We start from the raw sequence: 21,781 nt of genomic DNA on the forward strand, positions 1-21,781 counted from the left end.
TGTGTTGTTTTTAGATATAACATAATTTTGTTATTCTATGGGTAATGTATTAATGTTTTTTTTGTAGTTATTACATAATGGAGTTGTTTTTAGGTATTGCATTGTAGAGATATTTGATGGGTATTACATTATAAAGTTATTTTGTTCGTAAAACATTTCACAGATACATGAATTTCAATCCAATGGAATAATCCAGTCGGTAACCTCACTAGAATTGCCGCGTTCTTGGCATTCAATTACTTATACTGCATAATATGGAAAGTGAGGTTTATGAAGCTGCAGTATTCATTTACCAAGAAAAAATTGTTGATCATTTTCATCTGATACTATAAACAATTTAACTGTTATTCTTCTTTAGCCTTCGCCAGAACTCACGTTGCAAGATCGACTAGAAAGAGTATGGACGATGCTTAAGATGCCTGACAACCTCAGAGTTGATATGGCGATTAAATATAGCATGGACGAGAATGCGAGAAAGTTTTCTGAGGTAAGTAGTATCTTTATATTGTCTCTATTCTATGTTTACTTATTCAATGGGATTCCGTAAATGAAAATAATAAGAATTCTATCATTGTATTTAATCAATGTAAACAGTCTTCATTTGGTTCATTGACCAAATGAGCAACCCATTTGTCTGTGTTGTTTGGTAACAAAGAATGTAGGAAGATATCTTCATACTACAGCAATCGAAAAGTGTATATTGATGACGTGGAAACGCCTTGGGATAGGCCATCTGAGTAATTGCATTATTTTGCATAATTACGATCTGTGCTGGCAGTAATTACCTATGCACTTAGGTTTGTTTCAGAACCCATTCATATGAAATCAAACTACGCTATTAGGAAATTCTGTAAATTTCATCTCTATTTGCTAAAAAGACATTGTACTTTAATTGTTTTTTTTCTTACGTTTTTGGTATTCGACTAGATAGATAACAATTAAACAATATATTTTAATTATCCACTGTTTTTTGGAATTTCAATGTCAACTTTGATAACATGCAATATACCAACACACTATCTTCTACACTTCTTTCAACAAAAGTCTGTATGGATCAAATTCTTGATGAAGTGAAATATTTGTCAATGTATAAGCAGGAAATATTTCCCACGACTTTGTTTCCTGGTGTCAAGCTCAAGAATTTTCTAGTTATTTGCGTAGAATCTCGATGATTAGTAACCTTATACCATAGTTCTTCGTAAAAGCCAGGAAGCTTGTATGCCAACAACATTGATGTATCCAAAAGTTTCATTTTCCAATATACTATAATATATGACTGTATGAAAAACTATTAATCAATGCTGCTGCCTTTACCAAGAATAGCTTCGTTCTAGGCCAATCTTTTTCCCTTTTTAGCGTAGTTTACAGGTGTAGTCCCATAACATAAAAAGTCTATATGTAATAAATATGTTACTGAGTAGCAATGTCTATATTTTGTGCACATATGGCTTGAGGTTGTCTAGACTAATAAGGCAGTCGAGAGGACCTCACGATGTTGATATTAAATTTTCCTTATTGAAGTAATTCCTTTGGTATGTGGTGTGTCAAACCAATTAAGCCATTTTGTTTAACTTAACGAGCCCTAGATTACTTTGATGATTAACTGGTTCAGCGTTTAATGGTGGTAATTGATTGAAAAATCTCCGAATGTTTAATGTCTCTGGGGTGTTGCTTCATGCTGCCATTTTAAACCTGGTGAGGTTAACAGACATTAGAACTAGCGTGAACCGTAGTCTTATTCATTAGCAGTAAAATATATAGCTGGGTGGCTTACTGACAAATAGCAGAAATCAATCCAAACCTGCATTATTAGGTGCCAAAGCGTGAAATTATATCCTTTGTTCAAAATGAATAAGAAACTACTTCAACCAGATATTCTAACAGGGGTTTTGATTAAAAGTTTTGGGCATTCCTTGGAAAGTAAATGCGACCACCTTGTCACTAAACCTGTTAGATCTACGGTAGGTTGGTGATCAACAGGGCCGCGGAGAGAATTTATGGGCCCCGGGTCAGGACAAAAATTAAATCATAAGGCATGCCTAAGGCAGACGCTTCTAGCAGGTATGGGGAATGCTCCCCAGAAATTTTTGAAATTATGGTTGCTTAAACTGCTAGGGTGGCTATTTTGGTTACTACAATTGCCATGGTGGCTAAACTGCGCCGGTTTCAATGGTGTAGATAGAGGGGTCAGATGGAGCAAAAACACCACTGTAGAGCTAAACTGCTATTTTTTCGGAAAACCTCTGCTCTTTTAAAAAAATTAACATGGTTGTCTTTGTTTATCTAAATGCTATGTTTTGATGGGAAAAAATTTGTATCTAAATAAACATAAGAATATTCAATATATCAAAAGATCTTTTTTTAGTTCTGATGTCGTTATGTTATGTTGAAATTTATGAGAAAAATATAATATAAGCTTGTTAGATTTTTGTCGGAAAACCCATGTTTCTCACCCCTCCTGTGAATTAAAAAGAAATAGAGAATTACAGGTACAAAATGATACGTTTAAATAACTGAGAATAATAAACAAGTGGGATAGGCACAAGATTTAGGGATATTTAATGGAAGAGATATAATTTATCACAAGTACATTTAATGCTTTAGGCAACTTTTTATTCTGTTTCCTTCCCTATCGCACTGCTTCATTCAACCTCGCTCTTCTTAAATACAATCGATATACAATGTACGCATCAAATATCATATTTACCATACCTGATCCGCTGTTTGATATAATTTGAGCATAATTGATATCTTAGCACCATAATGCATGAAAATGAAATTTTCTTAGAAATTCTCAAAGTTTAGAAAATGAAAACGTTCAATTCGTTAACTAAATGGGACCACAACTGACACACTGTTGCAAATAGATGCGAATGCCATAGTGTAAATCTTTATGACATACATATTTCCCTGTATGTTGCCCTGCAACCCTTTTTGGTAACATTCAGAAGCTTTTGAACTTTTTTAGCCCAAGCCAGCAAAGATGAGAAATTCTCAACAAAATTATATTTAACACTGAGGCAGGCAACGACTTCATGGATCTTTGTCATTATTGTCTCTAATATTAGCTTAATGTTGATTGGGAGGCTGGATTATTACTTAGAATTTTTTTCAATTGAGTTATTATTTATAGGCCCCTAAAGCCAAGAGCCCCCGGGTCAGTGACCCCCCTGACCCCCCTCTCCTCAGCACTGGTGATCAAGGGAGTGGGTGAAGTACAGAGGATTTCCAGTGGAGGGATCTCTTTTTAAGAACATTTTAGCAGGAGGGGCTATTTAGGAAACCATATAGGAAATTGCTATATGGTGGCTGTGTTTGAGCCAGGAGATAGGAAATCACAACTCCAAATATTGAAGTTGGTAAAGTCAAAGCATTTGTTGTTAATAATATTTTTGTCATTATTCAGAACCAAATCTCTAGCTATTGCTTTAGAACTGGTTTCAAGATTTTACAACCTTAACAGGCTGTGTTCAAAAGTTTCTTCACTTCAGCACTGACTTAACATTTTCTATGTTTTTTTTTCAAGAAATTGTCAGTTTAGAATCTTTGATACTACAACAATTAAGGCACCATTCAAATTGAAATAGATTATTTAAGAATCCGCCGCGCAGTATTTGGCAAATTGGACTATTATTCAGATATGGAAATACCTAGAACAAAAATTCTTTATCATTTTACTTTTACAGCGAACAATTAAAGTTTTATCAAATACTTCAAAATAAATATTCAACCAAATAATTAATTCGTTCAGAAATTATGGTGTTTTTATTTTTTGTGAGTATAGGTTGCAACAAGTGACCTGAAGTGTAGCATCTTTTTTCCCATATAAATTTTCTTTATGTTTGATACAATGTTTTGTCGCATTTTATGTCGATACTGGTATTTTTTGTCGCATTTTATGTCGACACTGGTATTTTTTGTCGCATTTTATGTCGATACTGGTATTTTTTGTCGCATTTTATGTCGATACTGGTATTTTTTGTCGCATTTTATGTCGATACTGGTATTTTTTGTCGCATTTTATGTCGATACTGTTATGTCAAATGACAACTCTCTTCTGAGGGTCGTCTCCAGCTTCTTGCATAAGTATCCTGTGCCATTTTTGCACAATTTTAGCGTGCTTACTATCACAGGAAGCGAAACGAAACGACTAGGAAACAAGAAGAAACAACTAGGAGACAAGTGGAAACAAGTAGAAACGATTTGGAAAAAATCTAAATGTGGCACAATTTTATTTATTTATTGAAAATCCTGCCTTAATAGCTATGATAGTAGATGTTTATATGGTATTTTTGTAAGAGGAATTAAACTCTGAAAGCCTGGTATGAAATGCCAGCATTGTAAGAGCAAATATCACTGGAATATTGTGATTCACATCGGTGGAAAAAAGGCAATTTGAAATCTCAGCTAATAATCAAGCAATATTTTGTTTTTTCCCTGAACTGTTTAGGAACTTACAGAAAAAATATGGAGGATTTGGGGCTCGCCCCCACCCCAAAATTTGTCCAAGAAGTAGATTGTCAACCTATACAGCTTGTTCCTCTCGTAAATTAGAGTTTTTTCGTAACCTAAGACATCTAAGACAACAGCGATTGCCGTGGAAAACGACATGACCGAACACACACTTAGGCCACTGCAACGAAGATGACAATGCCTGACAATGCCCACGTGGATTGATAAGCTTGCCTCGTTTTGGAGATCTAATCGTTTCTGCTATCGTTTCATATTGTTTCCTTATCGTTTCTTCTCATTTTTATTCGTTTCTTGTTGTTTCCTTTTGTTTCCTGTTAAAGTAAACGCGCAATTTTAGTCACTAGTAAAATTGGTCTTATCTTAAGTACATTGCTTGCTTGGTCGGTTTCTTAGCCATGCTAACATTTGTTTGTGATAATGTGCTGAGATGTAACGCGTTAAAGGGGAAACTAAATTTATCATATAGGGAGACATTAATCATAACGAGCCTGCAAATTTAATTTTAACCAAAGCAAATCTGATCTGTACAGTGTAATTGTATCAATATTTATAGCATAATTTCGAACAGTGAACAATTAACATAACTAAATCTTGGCTTCTTCCCCTAGATGGTCCAGTGCTGGGAAATAGCTGCCTCTTGTGTGGTTAAAAGAGAAGAGCTTATTTCAGCTCTCGAAAAATTTGAGCGAAATGCTTCCGACCCAAATCGCTTTTTCGGAAAAGGTTTGTTTTTTTGATATTACAAGATGAATTTTTTTGCCATCAGTTTTTTGGCATTAGCAGTCCGAGTAGCATCTTTCCATATTTTTTTATTTCTTTGCTTGTTTTCATTTCAACAAGTGGAATATGATTGCATATCATGTAGCTTTCCATTTTTAAAATTGGATGGAATTACAATTAATTTTAAATTCAATCGTCTAAGTAAACAATGTTTAGAAAATTGGTGGTTCATTGCTTTCTTGCTGTTGTTACTTATCTAAACATTCACCCAAATAATTATAAATCATATACAATACCACAAGGAACATGAGAATACGCAGTGGCCTTTAAACCTTTAGATCTGACAAACCATTTACATTAAATCATTCTATTTAAAAATAACAAAAATTACAAGCCAGAATTTGCTAAATAATCATGTGTCACAAAGGCGGAGAATAAAGAGAGAATGATGCAGAAATTACTCAAAGAAATCTCTAAGATGATTCGATAGGGTATAGGTTTTTAGAAGATTTTCATTGGCCGTCTTAAAAATTTAGTATTTTACCATTAAACAGATTATAAAAAGAATGCTTGACATAGGGAAGGCATGACAAATAGAATTTGAGCAAAATTGCTTGTAAGGCATTTAGGAGACCATTTTTTGTAGATTATTAGAATGGCATTGCAATATGAACTGGTCACATTGCTCTATGCTCCAATATTTCGGGTATTTTGTGCCTCAGCTTCATATTTCTGAACGTCGGCTGGTGTGAATCGACATGTTTTAGCCTTATAATTTTGTGTGTGGAACGTTGTTTGAACCAAAGGTTGTGCCTTTGTGTCTTTTGGCATTGCTCCGGACTGAAAATGTTTCATTGTTAAAAGTTGGCTTCTTTACTTTGCCGTAAGGTGTTAATAGTTCACAGCATTGTACTAGCTTGCATCGAATTTTTATCTTATCCAAATCAGTGTAGCAGTGTAGTTTCATGGGGCTTGATGACTTATGATCTGAAGAATGAATCTCTTCAAAGGTGCCCTTTGCTAGTCAATCTTTTAATGTTAAACTTGCATCACAAAGTAAAATACGCACAATGTGTCTCAACTTCGTTGGAAACACTATCCTCCTCAGTTCTAATGAATGGAATCAAAAGAAGAGCTTTGTATGATATGATTATAAATTCGAGCCAGTGTGTTATTAAATTCCAAAAAAAAGAAAAGCAAATCTTTGGATCCGATATTTTTAAAGGATTGAATTATTTCATCATATATTAGTTTTAGGATCATTAAAACAGAAAGAGCTGTGAGAACATTTTGTATCTTTCCAAACAAAACTGACACCTGTCCTTGCTTTACGTGCCACGACCATTGATAAGCTACCTGTTTGGATTCAGTTAGCGCTTACATGGCTTAGAAACAGTCTAGGACAAATTAATTCTTCTTCAAGTGTTCCTTGCTGTTGCCAAGACAATGCAACGTACTGGAGATCAACCCCTGTCCTTTCTTCTGTTCCATCTTTGTTTTCGCCACCCGTAATACTATAGAAAATGCCAAAGTTGATGCAAAATTGGCGTCCAAATAAGTAGAGGATTTTAGATGTTAAAAAGGGTGCTTTTGGAAGAATCCAATTACATCTGCGATACTCTTTGTCGCAGACAAATATGCTTCTCTTGAATGTACTCCAGCAAACATGAATGTTTTCTTGTTACTGTGGTCCTGTTTAATTTCAAAATGTCAACGTGACTGGCTGTTGATCAGCTGAACAGAGTTGGGGGTTGATTCTCCACGAGTTTGGAGACATGCAAGAGACTTTTATTCATCTGATTTCGTACGAAAAATAGAGATCTTATTGGAGAACAACGATTTTAATACGTCAGAAATGAGGTACCTACAAATGGAACTATTTACATCAAGAGTGCAAAACGAAAATTGTTAGGCCATGCCCTTTTTACTGTTCAAAAGGCCTTTTGCCAACAAGCAACGCCTGCGCTATCAATAGTAAATGTTCATGACTTACATTTGTTTGAGTGATGTCAATTTTAAAATCAAAGAACTAGAACCATGTCACAAACAATATTACCTTTGAGGTTTCCGTCCTGCCAAGAACTTTGAAAGATATGCACCCCTAGCCCCCTCTCTCTACCCCACGGCTCTGACTTTGATATGCCTGCGTCATTTTTAGTAAAGAAGAATCCCCTTGATTGGCTGAGAACACAAACTGCAGTGTCAGATAAGGACGATATGGCGAATTGGAAACATTGATGCGACTCTAGCAAACATTATGCAATTTTGCATCTTGGGTGGCTTTGATTATTGCAACGTTTCCTAAATTAGAGAAAAAGATAGCTTGAACAGCAATTGATCTATGTCAAAAATACTTCCTTGATAGGTTAGTCTTGTTATGTGGCAATGATAAATTAAAGGAAAGCTGTAAATTGTATAAAGCCCACGTTTGTATCATAAGTATATCATATAACTTCTGTGATACCAGTATATCATATAGCTTCAATCCAAATACCCTTAGGGCCCTGTGATATTCAACCCATTGCTTGTTTGATAATTCATTTCAACGTATGAAACATGCAGGAAGAAGGATCGACAACATCGGAGAAACTTCAGCAAAGCAGAGTGAGCATTAAGATTGTTGGCCTTGGAAAAGGGGAAAGTTAATGGGCGAGCAGCGATGGTACTGCTGTAATATAAGCTTGGAACTTTTCATTGTGATTTGCCATCTCTAATGAAAATGAACCAAACTGGAGGTATTTGTGTTACCAGTCAGAAGGTAGACAGCTTTGAGGCCCTTTGAGACTAACGTATAAAGGGTTACATGAGTTATATGTTTCGTATCTACCTAAAAACGGCAACTTTTGCAGAAACACTGGTAAATATTTGATGAAATAAGCATTTGTCGTTTGCTGCACTACTTAATCTGTTGACAGTAGCTTATTCTTATTTAGAAAGTAATCTTAATCCCGCACTTTGAAATCCCACCGGCATTATTAGTCGTAAAACAGGCGCGATCTAATTCATTTTGACAGATCAGCATTCCCATGAACCACTGCGCTCTTGATTTAAATTCAGACTCCCTGTCCCTGATTTACTGTAACGATCATGCGCTAACTAGACAGTGTGATAATCCCTGCTCAAAATACAGCCATATTCTGTTGCAAATAAAATTGTTCCTTGATTCTTGCCTAAGGATAATCCATTGAGCCATTATTATCACAACCAAATCGCCAAGATGTTCTTCTATTGCTGGGTCGGATTACCTTAAATCCAAACTGTTTCACCAGACCCCATGACTAGCCAAAGAAATTCTGTGCCAAAGCTGTTGCAAATAAGTCGCTATCCTTTCATCTTTTTTCTCTTAGATCTTGAAAATATAATAGCATTGGAGGTGGAACTAACTTTGTTTGCTCAACTTTCCTTTCCTAATTCGAAGATTTGTTTCCTAGTTCCTCAGCATTAAGTTGTATTTAAGATGGATTGGTTAAGTCTTTCCATCAAAAGACTTAACACCCACGCGATGTACCATCTTCTTTTCGTTGGCTTTACATCAGGATTTAAATTCCAGCTAGTTATTTCTAGACGTGCATTGAATTGGCTATCTATTACCGTTTAACCAAGAACTGAGGTTTGGATGAAGCGGCTCTTCAGCTAAAGCAAACATCAGAGAAAAGAAAATGTTAGGGGTTTTGGACCTGATGACTCGGGTAACCCTAATTGAATCTGATTGTAACTTGAAGCATAAATGCTTGAGGGTAGCCTAGAGAGCCAGAGGGTAAAGTGAAAAGAAGTCACGCCAGGAATGATGCCGACCATGCAAAGCAATGTGCGCAGGGAACTGGGAGTGTTATTTCGCAACACTTGGTGAATAAATTGCCTTTGCATGAGCATTGCTTTCTTCAAAACATAAGAGAGGCAATGACATATTTTGCCCCAGCAAAAAGAGGAAAATCAGCATTAATGCTCCATGAAAGCCCTTATAATAACAATGGTAATGACTCTATAAATTTTAGCTTCTGTGTGCAAGAAGACACACAACAAAATGGTTACGAGGACATGCCCCTGAAGATTCTTAGAAGAGCAGCTAAATCTTGGAATTTTTGAATGTTTTTTGACAGGCAGAATTTGCTAACACCCCTGTACCCTTGACAACAAACTTTGAAATATCAAGCTAAATCCAAGAAAATATAGGTTGAATAAACACTAGAGATGCTATGATTGATATGATACGACACGACACGACACGACACGACACGACACGACACGACACGACACGACACGACACGACATGACATGACACGACACGACATGACACGACATAACACGACATGACACGGCATAACACGACACATGCTATATGAATAGGTATTGTTTAGTGTATGGAATGGTATATTATATTGTAATATTGCAGTCACCTATCGAATTTTATAACATCGTCACTCCGTAGTCAAGTTTGTGTTAAGAAGAAGCAACCAGAGTTTTTGTACCTAAAAGAATGACGTGTTTTACAAATTTTTAAAATGCTCGTTGCTAATGTGTATCAAATGCCTTTTCTTTGACACTAGTTGGGCAGAAAATGTCGGGAATGCTTTGTGCTGTTGTCATGCTCAACTTAGATTTATTTCTTTGCAGGTTCAAAGCGCTCTTCGCTTGCTCGCCTAGAAGAATCAAAAACAAGAAGTGCGTTACACAGGGTAAGCAATTTCAATTAAGCGTAAACAAACGAATACTTCAACGCGAGTTAATTTCACCAGGGACGTTTGTCTTGTAATTGTTTCGCCCTTCGCTGTTTTTTTGCTATTCGTGATGGTCTCTTGTGACGTGCTTCCTCGCGTGTTTCTTGTATCAATTCTACAAGTTTATGTGCAATGCATAGCATTTGTATTTCCTTGCTTGAACTAAAGGTATTTAGGGATTCGGCATAGCGTGGGTCGCACTTTTCTTGTTGAAACTTTATTACAAAAGTGCTGTTCAGTCTTTACGAGATGAATGGCTGCGAACTAGGTTTGAAATGATGACTCTCCACCTTTGCGTTCCACTTTACTAGGCTGTTTTTGAAAATGCTTTAGTGCCCGTTGCTTGGTCTTCCATTTGTGCGACTTTATTCGGTACAGGTACGAATTTGTGTGTTCCAACCTCTTACAAAGGTAGTTTTGTCACCTAGTGCTCGTTCTTTCTCCGCAGTTTATTCCTCTCGAAATATAATTGCAAATTTTCTTCATTTACTTCCACAATCATTTTACGGCTGTTTAGATACACTTGAGGCTTTCCGCCTGCGCTTTTATATTTCTGCCACATTTTTTACCTTAAATAGCCTGTTTTTATATAACTATTTCTCGATATTTAGTGTAAACAATATCTAAAGTTTTTAATTGTGTTTTTATGGCTGGACAGAACAGTTTATTAATATAAAATGCTTCCATCTTTAATTAAATTTGACATATATAATGTCTTGTTTCTTTGAAGAAGCAATTTTTGCCTTTCACTTTGTAAATTAATGTCAGGTTGAGTTTTGCAATTATAAATCTATTGGCTGAAAACTGCTTATTGATTAAAAATATCACAAACAAGATTACAGTTATACTCCATGGCATTGCACATTACTCTAAACTATCTATTGCAACTCAGCTTTTATAAAGATAAACTATAATGTCACCGATAAAAGTGAAAATAGTCTGGCTCTTCGACAGGAATTGCATCGCCTAGATGATACCACTAAACATGCTATTCTCAAAGTACGAAAGATGTTTAAAGATGTCGTGACGTATCAAGTAAGTATCTGAAAGTTATGTTATTTTTGCATGTAGCAGCATTGCCATCATAGTGAAGCCATGGGTGTCGTGGGAGCAGAACAAGTGGTGATTCCCCCATCCCTATCTTTATGCTGGATCTTGTTCGTTTTGTCGGATGAGCCACAAACCATATTTCTAGTTTTTGTTGGACAACGGATTTTAATTCTGTTTTTATTCACAAAAATTTTCTAATAAATGAACATTTTTAGGCCTTACTTAGATAAGCATTGCCTCTTCCATAACTTAAATAAGCAACGCCCGAATTGACGTTTTTACGTCTGCCCCCTCTACAGAATACGACTCTGGGGAGAGCCTTTTTACTTTACTAATGATCTATGCAAAATTCACAAGTGTAACCGATGCGTTGTCGTGGTTCACATTATTTTCCGTAGATTCTTATCACTACATTATCTGCCATATCTCTACTGTTGCCACGAACAACGTTTTGGCTTACTATACAGAAAATCGTTTGGATCTTAGATCATATTTAGATTATACCAACAGGTCTTGGTTTGTAAAATTTTTAAATTAAAAAACTTTGGTACACAATATCTCGCTTTGATAGGTCAAATTTTCACCCATACATTTTTGTTGATGGTTTGAATTTTTGAAGAGCTATTAAATTTTGTCACATTTGATTCTGCAAGGTCGGTTTCATTTAAAAACTCCGCGGACTGTAGACGACCTTTGAACAGCCATTGGCTCATTTTTAAAATGTAAAATATTTATCTATCTCTATTTGAAAACTTGAATTTAGGTCAAATCGTTTTGTTATGAAAAACGGAGCTCTACAGTCCAAAAAGAGGTTTTGCAAAAAGGAGACTGTGAGCAGCCAAACCTCTCAGTGAAAATACTTTATTTCTTGCAGGGACGACCGTATATCGAGAAAATGAGCTCTGATAAGACTGAAATGTTATATTGGCTACAAGAAGAGAGAAGGGCTGCTGCGTTGGAGCAGTCATTCAATGATCGCAAAGGTAAAACATCTGAACTGCCTCCGATTGCCACTTTGACTTTATTGTAAAGTTTATCTTTATATTAGATCCTGTTTATTTATTCTTGCAAAGGCGAGGCTTATTTGCCCATGCTTCCTTGTTGATCAACAGTGTCGATGAGCAAAATAGCAAAAAACTTGTCTATCTTGATACAATGTATATTGTAAAAAAACTAGGACACTTTCATTGAGCTTCAAAAATAATCAACAATCTATTTAATATTATACAGTGATATTTTCTTTAATTTTTTGGCTAAACCGTTATAATAACCTAACTTTGTGCAAAATTCGGGTTGATCAAGACCCGACATTTTGCTGAAAGAAGCATGCAAGAACCCAACTCATTCTGTCCCCGAAGCCTATATGCTTATTGCTATTCTTCCACTCACCGTATTATTTCTCTAGTTCCCCTAGCACCTTCCTATTCGTCACTAAGTTTTTTCTAACTCAAAGATCTAAAGGTAAGAAATCTCCAGTGCTGGCAATGCTTTTTTTCTTCAGGAAGTTTTTGTGAATGTGGACATATCCGAGCCTTTCCATTGTTTTGTTGCAGACTCTTTGAATCGTCTCAAATATTTTGACATCAATATTTTGCCTCCAAGAATCTTTAATTAAAGCAGCATTTCTTGGTCCATTTTGGTATCGGTTGCCGTCGCCCTCACCTGTACCTTTTGTGATTTGTCTAAACCAACCAATGGAATTGTTGAATACGTTTATGCCCGTTACATCAGTCACCTTTTGAAGCATCGAATCAGACTTAGTTAGAAGATCCTCATAACGAAGAAGGGTATATCGCATTTTACTCTTATATCTCTTCATGTTCTTTTCAATACCATTAACATATCTCAACGTTTCAAGGCATCGACTCTTCATATAAACGTCTGCTCGCCTGGTTCTTATAGTTGTGTTCTTAAAAAACCATCCAAGCTTTAGTTGCGAATGAAGGTACGCCCTAGGATCGCGTACCAATTGCACGACTCTCAAGTCGACACCGAGTTCTTCTGATAACTCTACTAGCATGTCAAGCTTCATATCTGGCAGCCTGAATTCGAGCTCTTTAAACACTGTGTATGATGTTAAGTTACTGCAGAGTTTTAAAATTTTATTGTGGTCGATTCGATACGCTCGTTTTTCGTCAGTAAAAGGTGGTCTTCCGAATGCCGCAGTGCGAGAACGCGACCCGTATTCGTCGTAAATATCCATGTACTTTGCTAGCTGAGTATTTTCTTGGCAAGTAATCAAGCCTTTGAAAAGTTCTCTCGATTCGTTTTTGAAACTCCTAAGCAAACTTTGATTTCTTAGTTCAAAATGTATAACTTTGTTGGACCTCTCGACCACCAATAAGGGTTCGAAAAGATAGAAAGAATTTTTGTCGCGATTAAATAACTCGGCAAAAAAACTGCTCCCAGATCTTCCTTGTGCAAGAATTATAACTAATTTTCGCCTCTGTTTACCGCGTGCACCAGAGGCATGTTCTTCCTCTTTTGACTTCGTTCTGTTTTCAGATAACTGCTTAATACCATTATCTGTAATGTTTCTGGAAATACCGTCCAGCGTGTCTTCCCTTTGTTGATCATCTTTTGTAACCATACGAAGTCCTTTACTGACGATGCCAGACGAAAAACTATATTCCACATCTTTCCCTTTGCCAAAAGCCCCACAAAGATGGTTTAAACAACGCCGTGATTCATGAAAACTTGCGTTTCTTGTGACAAGAAGTATCTCTAATACCAAGCATAGCCCAAGAACACTGAACAACACTTGTAAGAAGTGCTGACGCATCTTTCAGATTCACTGCCCGGCGCCTTTAGACATCGACAACAGGAATAATAGGAACCTTTATACAGGGTAAACCTTGTCAGTAGTGGAAAAGCTGACCTTTCGTAGATTAATTGCTTTCATATAATTTCCAAAGGATATTCTAAATAATGTATATATAATTTGAAGGGATGTAAACTATTGCCACCGGCAAAACATCATAACAAATTCCACGACGGCTATCAGGCTTCTATGGATACAATCGGGAATAAAAAGATGTTTCTTTTTGTTATTTCGACAAAAGGAACGTTACGCTGTCTATCAGCTATCTATCAGCTTTCGACTCAGCTACCAAAAACTCAATTGCAACCAGGGGTGGCACGACTGGGGGGTGTCACACACACCCCCAAAAGAAACTAAATGGGAAATTTTAAGTAAAATCTGCTCGGTGGAAGATTTGTTGTTGGCACTAAATCGAAAAAATCCAGGCCCTCTTTAGGTAAAATTGTGCCTTATTTCCATTTCCCCTAAAGTTTCTCAGTAGAAGCGTCAACTGCAATTCACTATGAGCTCCAGATTTTTTAACATTCAAAAGGCATGCTAAGATGGAAAGAGGGATTTTACTTGATAACCAGTGCTGCTTGTTACCTACCTTTGAAGGTAACTGACGGCATGGTATTAGACCACGGCGAAATTGTACCAGTTGTTTTTTACCTGCTGTTCAATTTTTTTGCAAAAAATGAATTTTCAATAGAATCATTGCTTTAGTAAAATTTGCCTAAGAGAGTGCATTTTCCATGAAACTGGAAGCATCAAAGTTCAAAAATTTTATAGTCCTTCAGCGGCAACCGTGGTACCGCCTCGGGTAGTAACTATATCCTTTCCCGTCCCGATATAGAGATTGACAAAACTATTGGGGAAGTCCGTTATTATCATATAAAAATAATAATTTGCGAATTATATACAGTTAGATTGACTAAATGTACTGCAGAGGTTTGTGACAGCAACTTAAGAATTTCAGGCAATAATTTTTTAATCAGGTAAATTTGTAGTCAACCCCCCCCCCCCCCCCCCCCTTCAACAAGGCTTGCCTCGCGAGGGCCCTGAATGCAATACACTCTTTGTAAACATCCACAGTCTGACATACAGAATCGCTTTATGTTTCTTCTACTACGTGGGCTAATCTCTTGTCTTTTGGTCTTTCTAAAAATCTAAGGAATGGCCAATAAAAGCTTTCAAATAGAGCGTAATTTTGCAAAGATGGAACCAATTGCCTTGAGTGAAGATTAAGTCAAAATTTTAAAAACAGTCTCATTCACATGCGGAATTTTTATCACAAACTATTCACATAGCAAATGAATATAGTTTTATAATTCTCTAACTAAATTGATTAAATAATAGAAGATCAATTGCGCCTTGGAAGAATAGTACAAACATGTATAGATACAAATACAATTAATGTTTCTATGATGTTAGCTAAAAATACACACAATAAAACTAAAAAGGTACACTAAAAACAACATAAACAATTGCAGACGGATCAATACGCCTCTTCTTTGTGAAATACTAGATCTACAGCTTCTAATACGTCCTGTACTATATAGTCAGGCATTGCCATTTCTGGCTCATACTTTGTATCCCTGTGAAGATGGTTTATACCTACTTGAGGCAGGCTTCTTTTCACAGCTGACACACCAGTGTTCACCATTATCGATTCAATGCAGCTCACTTTTCCGTTGGTAATCAGGGAATTACAGAACTCGTCTTCAAGGCATTGCATATGATTGCCTTTCGATCTGGCTAAAAAGTTTTTGTAGATATTTGCACCATATATATCGGTATCGATGTTATCACTACAAAAACAAATGTTCTTTTTAAGACTTTGAAATATCAACAAACCGTTCAAAAAATATACCAAATGACTCAGTGTCAAGGGAAAGGTAGTCTTCGTCGTTCTACAACATGTTTTGACTAATAAGAAAAAATTACTGTTTTTTATAAGACTTTGTCTTTAAAAAGTAAAGTATCTTTCTCTTAAAACAAATAATAAAGCCCATTCAGTTTTCCCGTACGATATTGAATAGAGTACAATATCAAAAATAAGATATTATTTTCTGTTGCTCCCTCTGTTCCCTAATTCTTTAGTTCCACCAAACAAGTGTTGAAATGATAAGCCTATTATGTACCTCACAAGCTCACTGGCTGATTTTAAAATGATATCTTTGTTTTACTCTTTGTTTAGCAGATAACCAAAATTATTGAATCTAAATGAGCCCCTAACCTAAGTTGTATTTGGCAGCCTTTCATATGATAAACAATGCAAATCACAACAAAGCACTCAATACATCAAAATAACTGCAGGTTTGCATAATGAAAACATACCCAATAACATATATTCTGTCAACTATTGCCTCGTCACCATGGTGATTTTTTGCTTGAGTAGCTAATACTTCTGAAGCAAACTTGTAGGTAAATAAGTTTGGCTTTCCAAGGATTGTTGTGTAAATTAGTTCTCTTCCAGTCAGTTTCTGTAAAATAATGTAGAGGTCATGAAATAAGGCATATTCGAAACTTAGTAACAAAGGGGGGTCATGCCAAGTTCTATATCAATGAGATTCCACTTCCATCGAAGAAGCTTCACACAATTTTTTACTTCTGTATTATGTATTTGGGACATCAAATAAATAAAATACAACTATTGTAAAATGCCATACCTTGGAACAGAAAATTCAATAGATCATTTTTTTATGAATAAAGTATTCCTTGAAAGTGATATGCTAAGGAAAATTTTTAAAATATCATGCTAAATCTGATCTCTGTGATTTTCCTTGGAAGTATTTTGTGTTTTCTGGGTACCCCTTCTGCAAGACAATTATAAACAGCTGTTTTGGTAGCACAGCTTGCTTGAAAAGTCAGTGCACCAAGTTCATTGTTTCATGATGGTTTAGAGAGTTTACAGGGAGTGGAATCAAATTTTCATTGCTACGACTTTTTAAGTTTCAATTTCATCAACCAACAATGCATGTTAGAACACTCAAAGTTGATTTGAAAGGTACTTACTCTATATAAAGCTTCAAGACAGCAGAGAAAAGCACCATTGCCAAACCTAGGATGCAAAAGCAGAATTTTTGCTCGCAATTTCTTTGTAAAATTCCATTAAAACTAAAAAACCAAAATTGTTATTCTTAAGGATCATTAAAATGAAATTTAATTGAAATCTTAAACCATATGTAAAAAACAACAATAATGAAAAAGGAATCATACATTTTCAAGGTTTAAAGCTCTTGTTAATGTATCCAATGATTGAAATAAGCAGCTATAGCTGTCCTCACAGTACTAAAAACTTACAAAGAATCTCACAAATAGAGAAATTGTAAAATACCTCTGTTACAAATGAAAATATAAATGACATCAAGAGATTATTCTACTGTTAATCCATTCTTTTGGTGCTTCAACATTTTTTAAGTTGCATGAAGTAGAAAATAATGAACATTTGACACATGCAAATTTTAAAAGCTGTAAGCAGTTTGTCAACTTTGATTACCTTGGATTTGATGCTTCACTCATCCAAAGGAGATCTGGGTTGACTGCTATCACTGGGATGTTAGTTGCTGGTATCTCTCTCAGATTGTTGTTGGGCATTCCATTTGTTATTAGCAGATCAATTAAAATTTGAAGATGTGTTTCCCAGTGAATTGGTTCACCCATTATAATAATGGCTTTAAAAGAAATAAAGAAATGGCTTTCATTGGTATAAACAAGTTGTTCATCATAGAATGTACAACAACACACTTAATATTGAGGCAAAATATACCCACACACTGCCAACCAGAACCAGGAACATATACAACCAAAGGAGGCAGGGGTAAATGCACCCAAATATTTCTAAAAATAAAAAACTATGCCCTTAAGTAAGATACTTTCCTTTTTTGGGCCCCTTCCTGAAAGAAGATTGCTCCCATGAAGTTGTTGATTTCCATAATACTCAAGCATCATAGAAAATATGAACGAGTGACAACAGCAGGTCAGAGCTTGAACCTGCCATCTGTGAAACTTCACTGCAGTGCTGCTAGTCTTGGACTAGAGTCTTGGTTATCTCGCTCACTTTTTCTTGGTGTACTTTCTGAAACTGTTCTGTAATCATGTTTCTCAAATCATTTATCAATCATCAAGTTGATGACAATTCTGATGTAATCAATATTTAAATCAAGATACTGATTGATAGCCATGTAGCCATGAAACCCTGGGCTAAGTCCAACTTCACCTCAATCAATTTTTGTAATATTTCCTATACCCATGCACAAATTATATTTTATGTATTTCATCATCATCAGGTACCATCTTCTATCAGAAGGTTGGCTACCATAACCCTCCAACTATCCCTATCCTCAGAGCATTGTTTAGCTCTCCCAATGCTCTCACACCTGCTCTATTCCTTAACATTGTCTTCCCATGTTCTTCTTTGTCTTCCCCTGTCTCTTTTCCTGTCAATCATACCTTCCAAAACAAGCCTTGCCAAGAACCCAGATGATTCCCTCATAATGTGGCCAGCAAATCTCATTTTCTTTTCATCATTTCGTTGACAAATACTCTCTGATGTCCAATTGTTTCTAACACGTTTTTGTTGGTTACTCTTTCAGTACAGCTTCTTTTCAGAATTCTATATTCTTAGAAAATATAATTATCTGATAGATTACTGTTAGAATACAACTCTAAGTTCTCAAAGAAGTAGAATACTACCTGATATAATATTTCACCTTCAATCCTGGCTTACAGATATGATGCTTTGATAAAATCTTATATTGAAACATTCACCTTCTCATACTGTGCAATATATTTAATTTACAAGAACTTTGTTTTACCTTCAGTTTTCTTCATATCATGACACCTGTTTGGTGGCTGCAAGATAAAAAGTTCAATCGTTGTTTAAATGTTTAGCTGTTAGGACACCTTCCACAAAACTAACAATTCTAGTTCTCAAAAAGCATTGTAGTTCTATTGTGTATGAACAGTTTTCTTATCAACTGGCAAAGGAACTTTCCTGTCAATTCATCTTCCAATTGTTCTTTGGTATGCATATTCATGAAAGTCTCATGTGACAAACTGCAAAATGGCACAGAAGAGTGGGAACATGGGAGAAACATCATACAAAAGTAATTTTCATCTTAAGTTTTCTGCAAAAGTGTTACCCAATTATGGATAAATAGATGAATAATGGTAAAGAACAGTATAAACAGTACAGTTAATCAAACAGGGCAACAAATTTCATGTATTTAAAGAACCATAAAATTTCAGTATAGAAATCTTGATATAACTAGAATGTTGCTATTTCAGGAAGCCATCTGTTCCAAAGATTGAATACGTGCATTGAATGAAATGTATAAAAAACTTCTACTTACAACATGAAACCTTTTCCTTCTGTCATTAACATCTAAAAGTGGGCAAGCTTCACTTATTTGTTCTAGTGTAGAAACATGTTCAAAGCCACATCTTTTAAGGAGTTAAAGATTTTTTATGAAAATGAAGAAAAGTTGATTTAGTAAATCACAACAATATCATAAAAGACTATAGAAACAAATTATGTATTGTAAATTGAAAAGGATATGATTTAGCAATTTCTGATATAGGTCCTTGGCCTGAGACTACAACATGCTTTTGATGCAACTTTTCCATCCACCTCAATGGAGTATGAGCTAATATAACCTGGTCCTTGTTTACCTATGAGCAATAAACAAGACCTAGACATTGAACCATTGAAAAAGCATGGTTATCATTATCATATGTGGTTTCATGATGCTGCAATATAGTTGTTTCTGGGAGGCCCTCAGCTGAAAGCTAACACTAATAGTTAACCTTTTAGATTTGCATATTTCAATATCTTGGATATGACCTATTTACATTTAAGTTTTGAAAAAATTAACTCTTTGGAAAAGTATAATGTAGAAAGAGCCTTTACATTGTGATGTGTATGCAAATAAAACCTTAACAATTGCAGCTGTGAGAGATCAAACAATGAGCAGGAGGTTACAATCAGTAACAAACATTGACAATTCTTAAATCTGTAAGGTTGCATGCTTACATGATAGAAAAAATAATAAATTCATGCTTTCATTAAAATTTTTTTGCTAATTTTCTAAGTGCTGCGTTTATGTCTCTGCATGCTTTAACTAGCCAGGTGCAAGGTTGCACAAGTAAATTTATGTTAAATCTACTGTCATCTCTAAGTAGCAAGATGAGGAGCTATTAAAAGTGTCATTATGTTTAGCTTAAATTTTGTGAATACAAGGTCAGGCTGGGGGTATTTTAAGTATAGCAGGGTGATTTAATATAAGTCATATCAATTCTAATTTTTGTTTTTCCAACAAAGCCCCTATTATAAGAAATGCTTTTTGAGAAGTTGCTTTTCCAAAAACTTCAACAAGTACATCAAGTATACTAAAAAGGCATTTCCTATGTTTTCTGAGAGTCTGAAGGGCATGTTCAAGGAAACTTTCTTGCCCACACCTGTCTTTTTAGGCTGGCGATGCCACTTATTCAGTGCTATTTTTAATACAATCGGGTTTGTAGCTACTTTATCAATGGCTGTCTCATTATTTAAATCGATTATGCCCATCGGCTATGCAGAGTTTGTCTAGCACACAGCTGATATTATGTCCCAAAATAGGGCTGCACACTTTAGATTGAGTGTGACATTATGATAATCTCATTTCTTATGTGTATGGCTTGAAAATTTGGCATCCCTTGCTGATATTTATGCAAGAATTTTTACCAAAGATGAAAAAAAATTTTATAAAGAAAAATTGTTTTAGGGGTTGGTCATGTTTGCTTCTACTGGATATTTTCAAATGAAGGATAATACACAGAACATAAAATTTTCAAAGGTTGCAAAATTTCTTGCAAATTTAGAGCATTCAGTTATTTACTTTCACAGCTGAAGTTTTGTTGTTGTACACCCATAAGAAACTGTTGAAAATGGACCAACTCTGCAAACTAGCCGGCTATAAGAGTGCCAGTTCTCAACTGGTGAGCCTGTACTTAGCGTGTTCAATTTCTAAATTTACTGAGTAGATATTTGCAAATTCAAATATGGTAGTTTAGATTGACTACAGCTAAGTAGAACCTTGCTGCTCTATCTTACACCTTGCTTATACCCAGGTAGAGATCAAAACACCAAAACAATTACCGCACCTTCGTGTGAAGCTGAGTGCTAAGCACTCGCGCTTTATGCTCTTCAGTCTCACAGCTCCCATTTGTGAGAAATATTGTAGGGATTCCTGCTTCCATTACTTTTCTTACAGCATTTATCGCTGAAGGAATTACGTGACGCCCCCTTACTAGAACGCCATCAATATCGAATATTAATCCAAAACTGCCTTTCTTTCGCCGCTTGTCCCACTTCTCTGTCTCTCGGAAGAGTAAGTTTGCAGTCTGATCGATAAGAGTTTCCTCTTGCCCATCTTTGCTCCATTTTTCCTGCTGACAGCAACAAGTTTGGCTGGAAAGTGAGGCCTTCTGCTGTGTATTTAGAAGCCGTGAAGCATTAAAGTTCCCATATGTGATTACAAGAGTAGATCTCGATTTAGATGATTGGTGCTTCCACATTGTCATCCATCGTATTAAGAAAGACTTGCTGCATTTAAAAACATCCATCCTTGTGGCTGTTCAGGCACCGCAGTCCTACGATCTCAGTTAGCCGGCAACAGGCTTGATTGATCAGTCTTTTCAAACGCTGGTATAATTATATCCGCCATTTTGATTATCCAGAGCAGCAACATTCCAACAACATTCGGCACTGGAGGAGAATGTGACGTAAGGAATGTTTTCTTGGAGGATAACCCGAAGGGGGAGGAATAACTATTTTAATTAATATGGTAGACTTCTCTTGAAGTTCGTGAAAAGTTACGGAACCTTAAGCCACTGATATAAAACTGGACTCTTTGCATTGACCTTTATAGTAGCTGGTAACATCATTTTCCTACTTGCATAGTCAATCCAGGGGCGTCATGACGGAAAAAGCTAAGGGCCTGTTCTTCAAGTTCCAACCAAAGTCAGACTATTGTCT

At 35.7% G+C, this 21,781-nt stretch overlaps 3 protein-coding genes across 4 annotated transcripts in view; 1 reads left to right on the forward strand and 2 right to left on the reverse strand.

Moving 5' to 3' along the window:
* Positions 1 to 12,186, forward strand: part of LOC135687151 (uncharacterized) — a 102,080-nt gene extending 89,894 nt beyond the window's left edge. For both annotated transcript variants that reach the window (XM_065203645.2, XM_065203644.2), the window contains exons 29-33: positions 359 to 487; positions 5,082 to 5,196; positions 9,808 to 9,869; positions 10,866 to 10,946; positions 11,836 to 12,186. In XM_065203645.2, coding sequence (XP_065059717.2) covers positions 359 to 487; positions 5,082 to 5,196; positions 9,808 to 9,869; positions 10,866 to 10,946; positions 11,836 to 11,991 — 543 coding nt within the window. In that variant the 3' untranslated portion in view covers positions 11,992 to 12,186. The remainder of the gene's footprint in view (positions 1 to 358; positions 488 to 5,081; positions 5,197 to 9,807; positions 9,870 to 10,865; positions 10,947 to 11,835) is intronic.
* A 197-nt stretch (positions 12,187 to 12,383) lies between these two features.
* On the reverse strand, positions 12,384 to 14,774 carry LOC135687157 (carbohydrate sulfotransferase 5-like). The gene has a single exon (XM_065203652.2). It carries the CDS (start codon positions 13,741 to 13,743, stop codon positions 12,409 to 12,411), a length of 1,335 nt encoding a protein of 444 aa, XP_065059724.2. The 5' UTR covers positions 13,744 to 14,774; the 3' UTR covers positions 12,384 to 12,408.
* A 256-nt stretch (positions 14,775 to 15,030) lies between these two features.
* Positions 15,031 to 21,511, reverse strand: LOC135687155 (haloacid dehalogenase-like hydrolase domain-containing 5). The gene is made up of 8 exons (XM_065203651.2): positions 20,908 to 21,511; positions 19,323 to 19,437; positions 19,119 to 19,207; positions 18,582 to 18,618; positions 17,264 to 17,438; positions 16,780 to 16,825; positions 16,102 to 16,247; positions 15,031 to 15,572 (listed from the first exon to the last, which is right to left on the reverse strand). The coding sequence occupies exons 1-8, from the start codon at positions 21,367 to 21,369 to the stop codon at positions 15,260 to 15,262; spliced, it is 1,383 nt and encodes a 460-aa protein (XP_065059723.2). The 5' UTR covers positions 21,370 to 21,511; the 3' UTR covers positions 15,031 to 15,259.
* Between the last annotated feature and the right edge of the window lie 270 nt (positions 21,512 to 21,781).

The sequence above is a fragment of the Rhopilema esculentum genome, chromosome 20 (genome assembly GCF_057945365.1).
Source record: "Rhopilema esculentum isolate cy_ngs chromosome 20, ASM5794536v1, whole genome shotgun sequence".
Classification (NCBI taxonomy): domain Eukaryota; kingdom Metazoa; phylum Cnidaria; class Scyphozoa; order Rhizostomeae; family Rhizostomatidae; genus Rhopilema; species Rhopilema esculentum.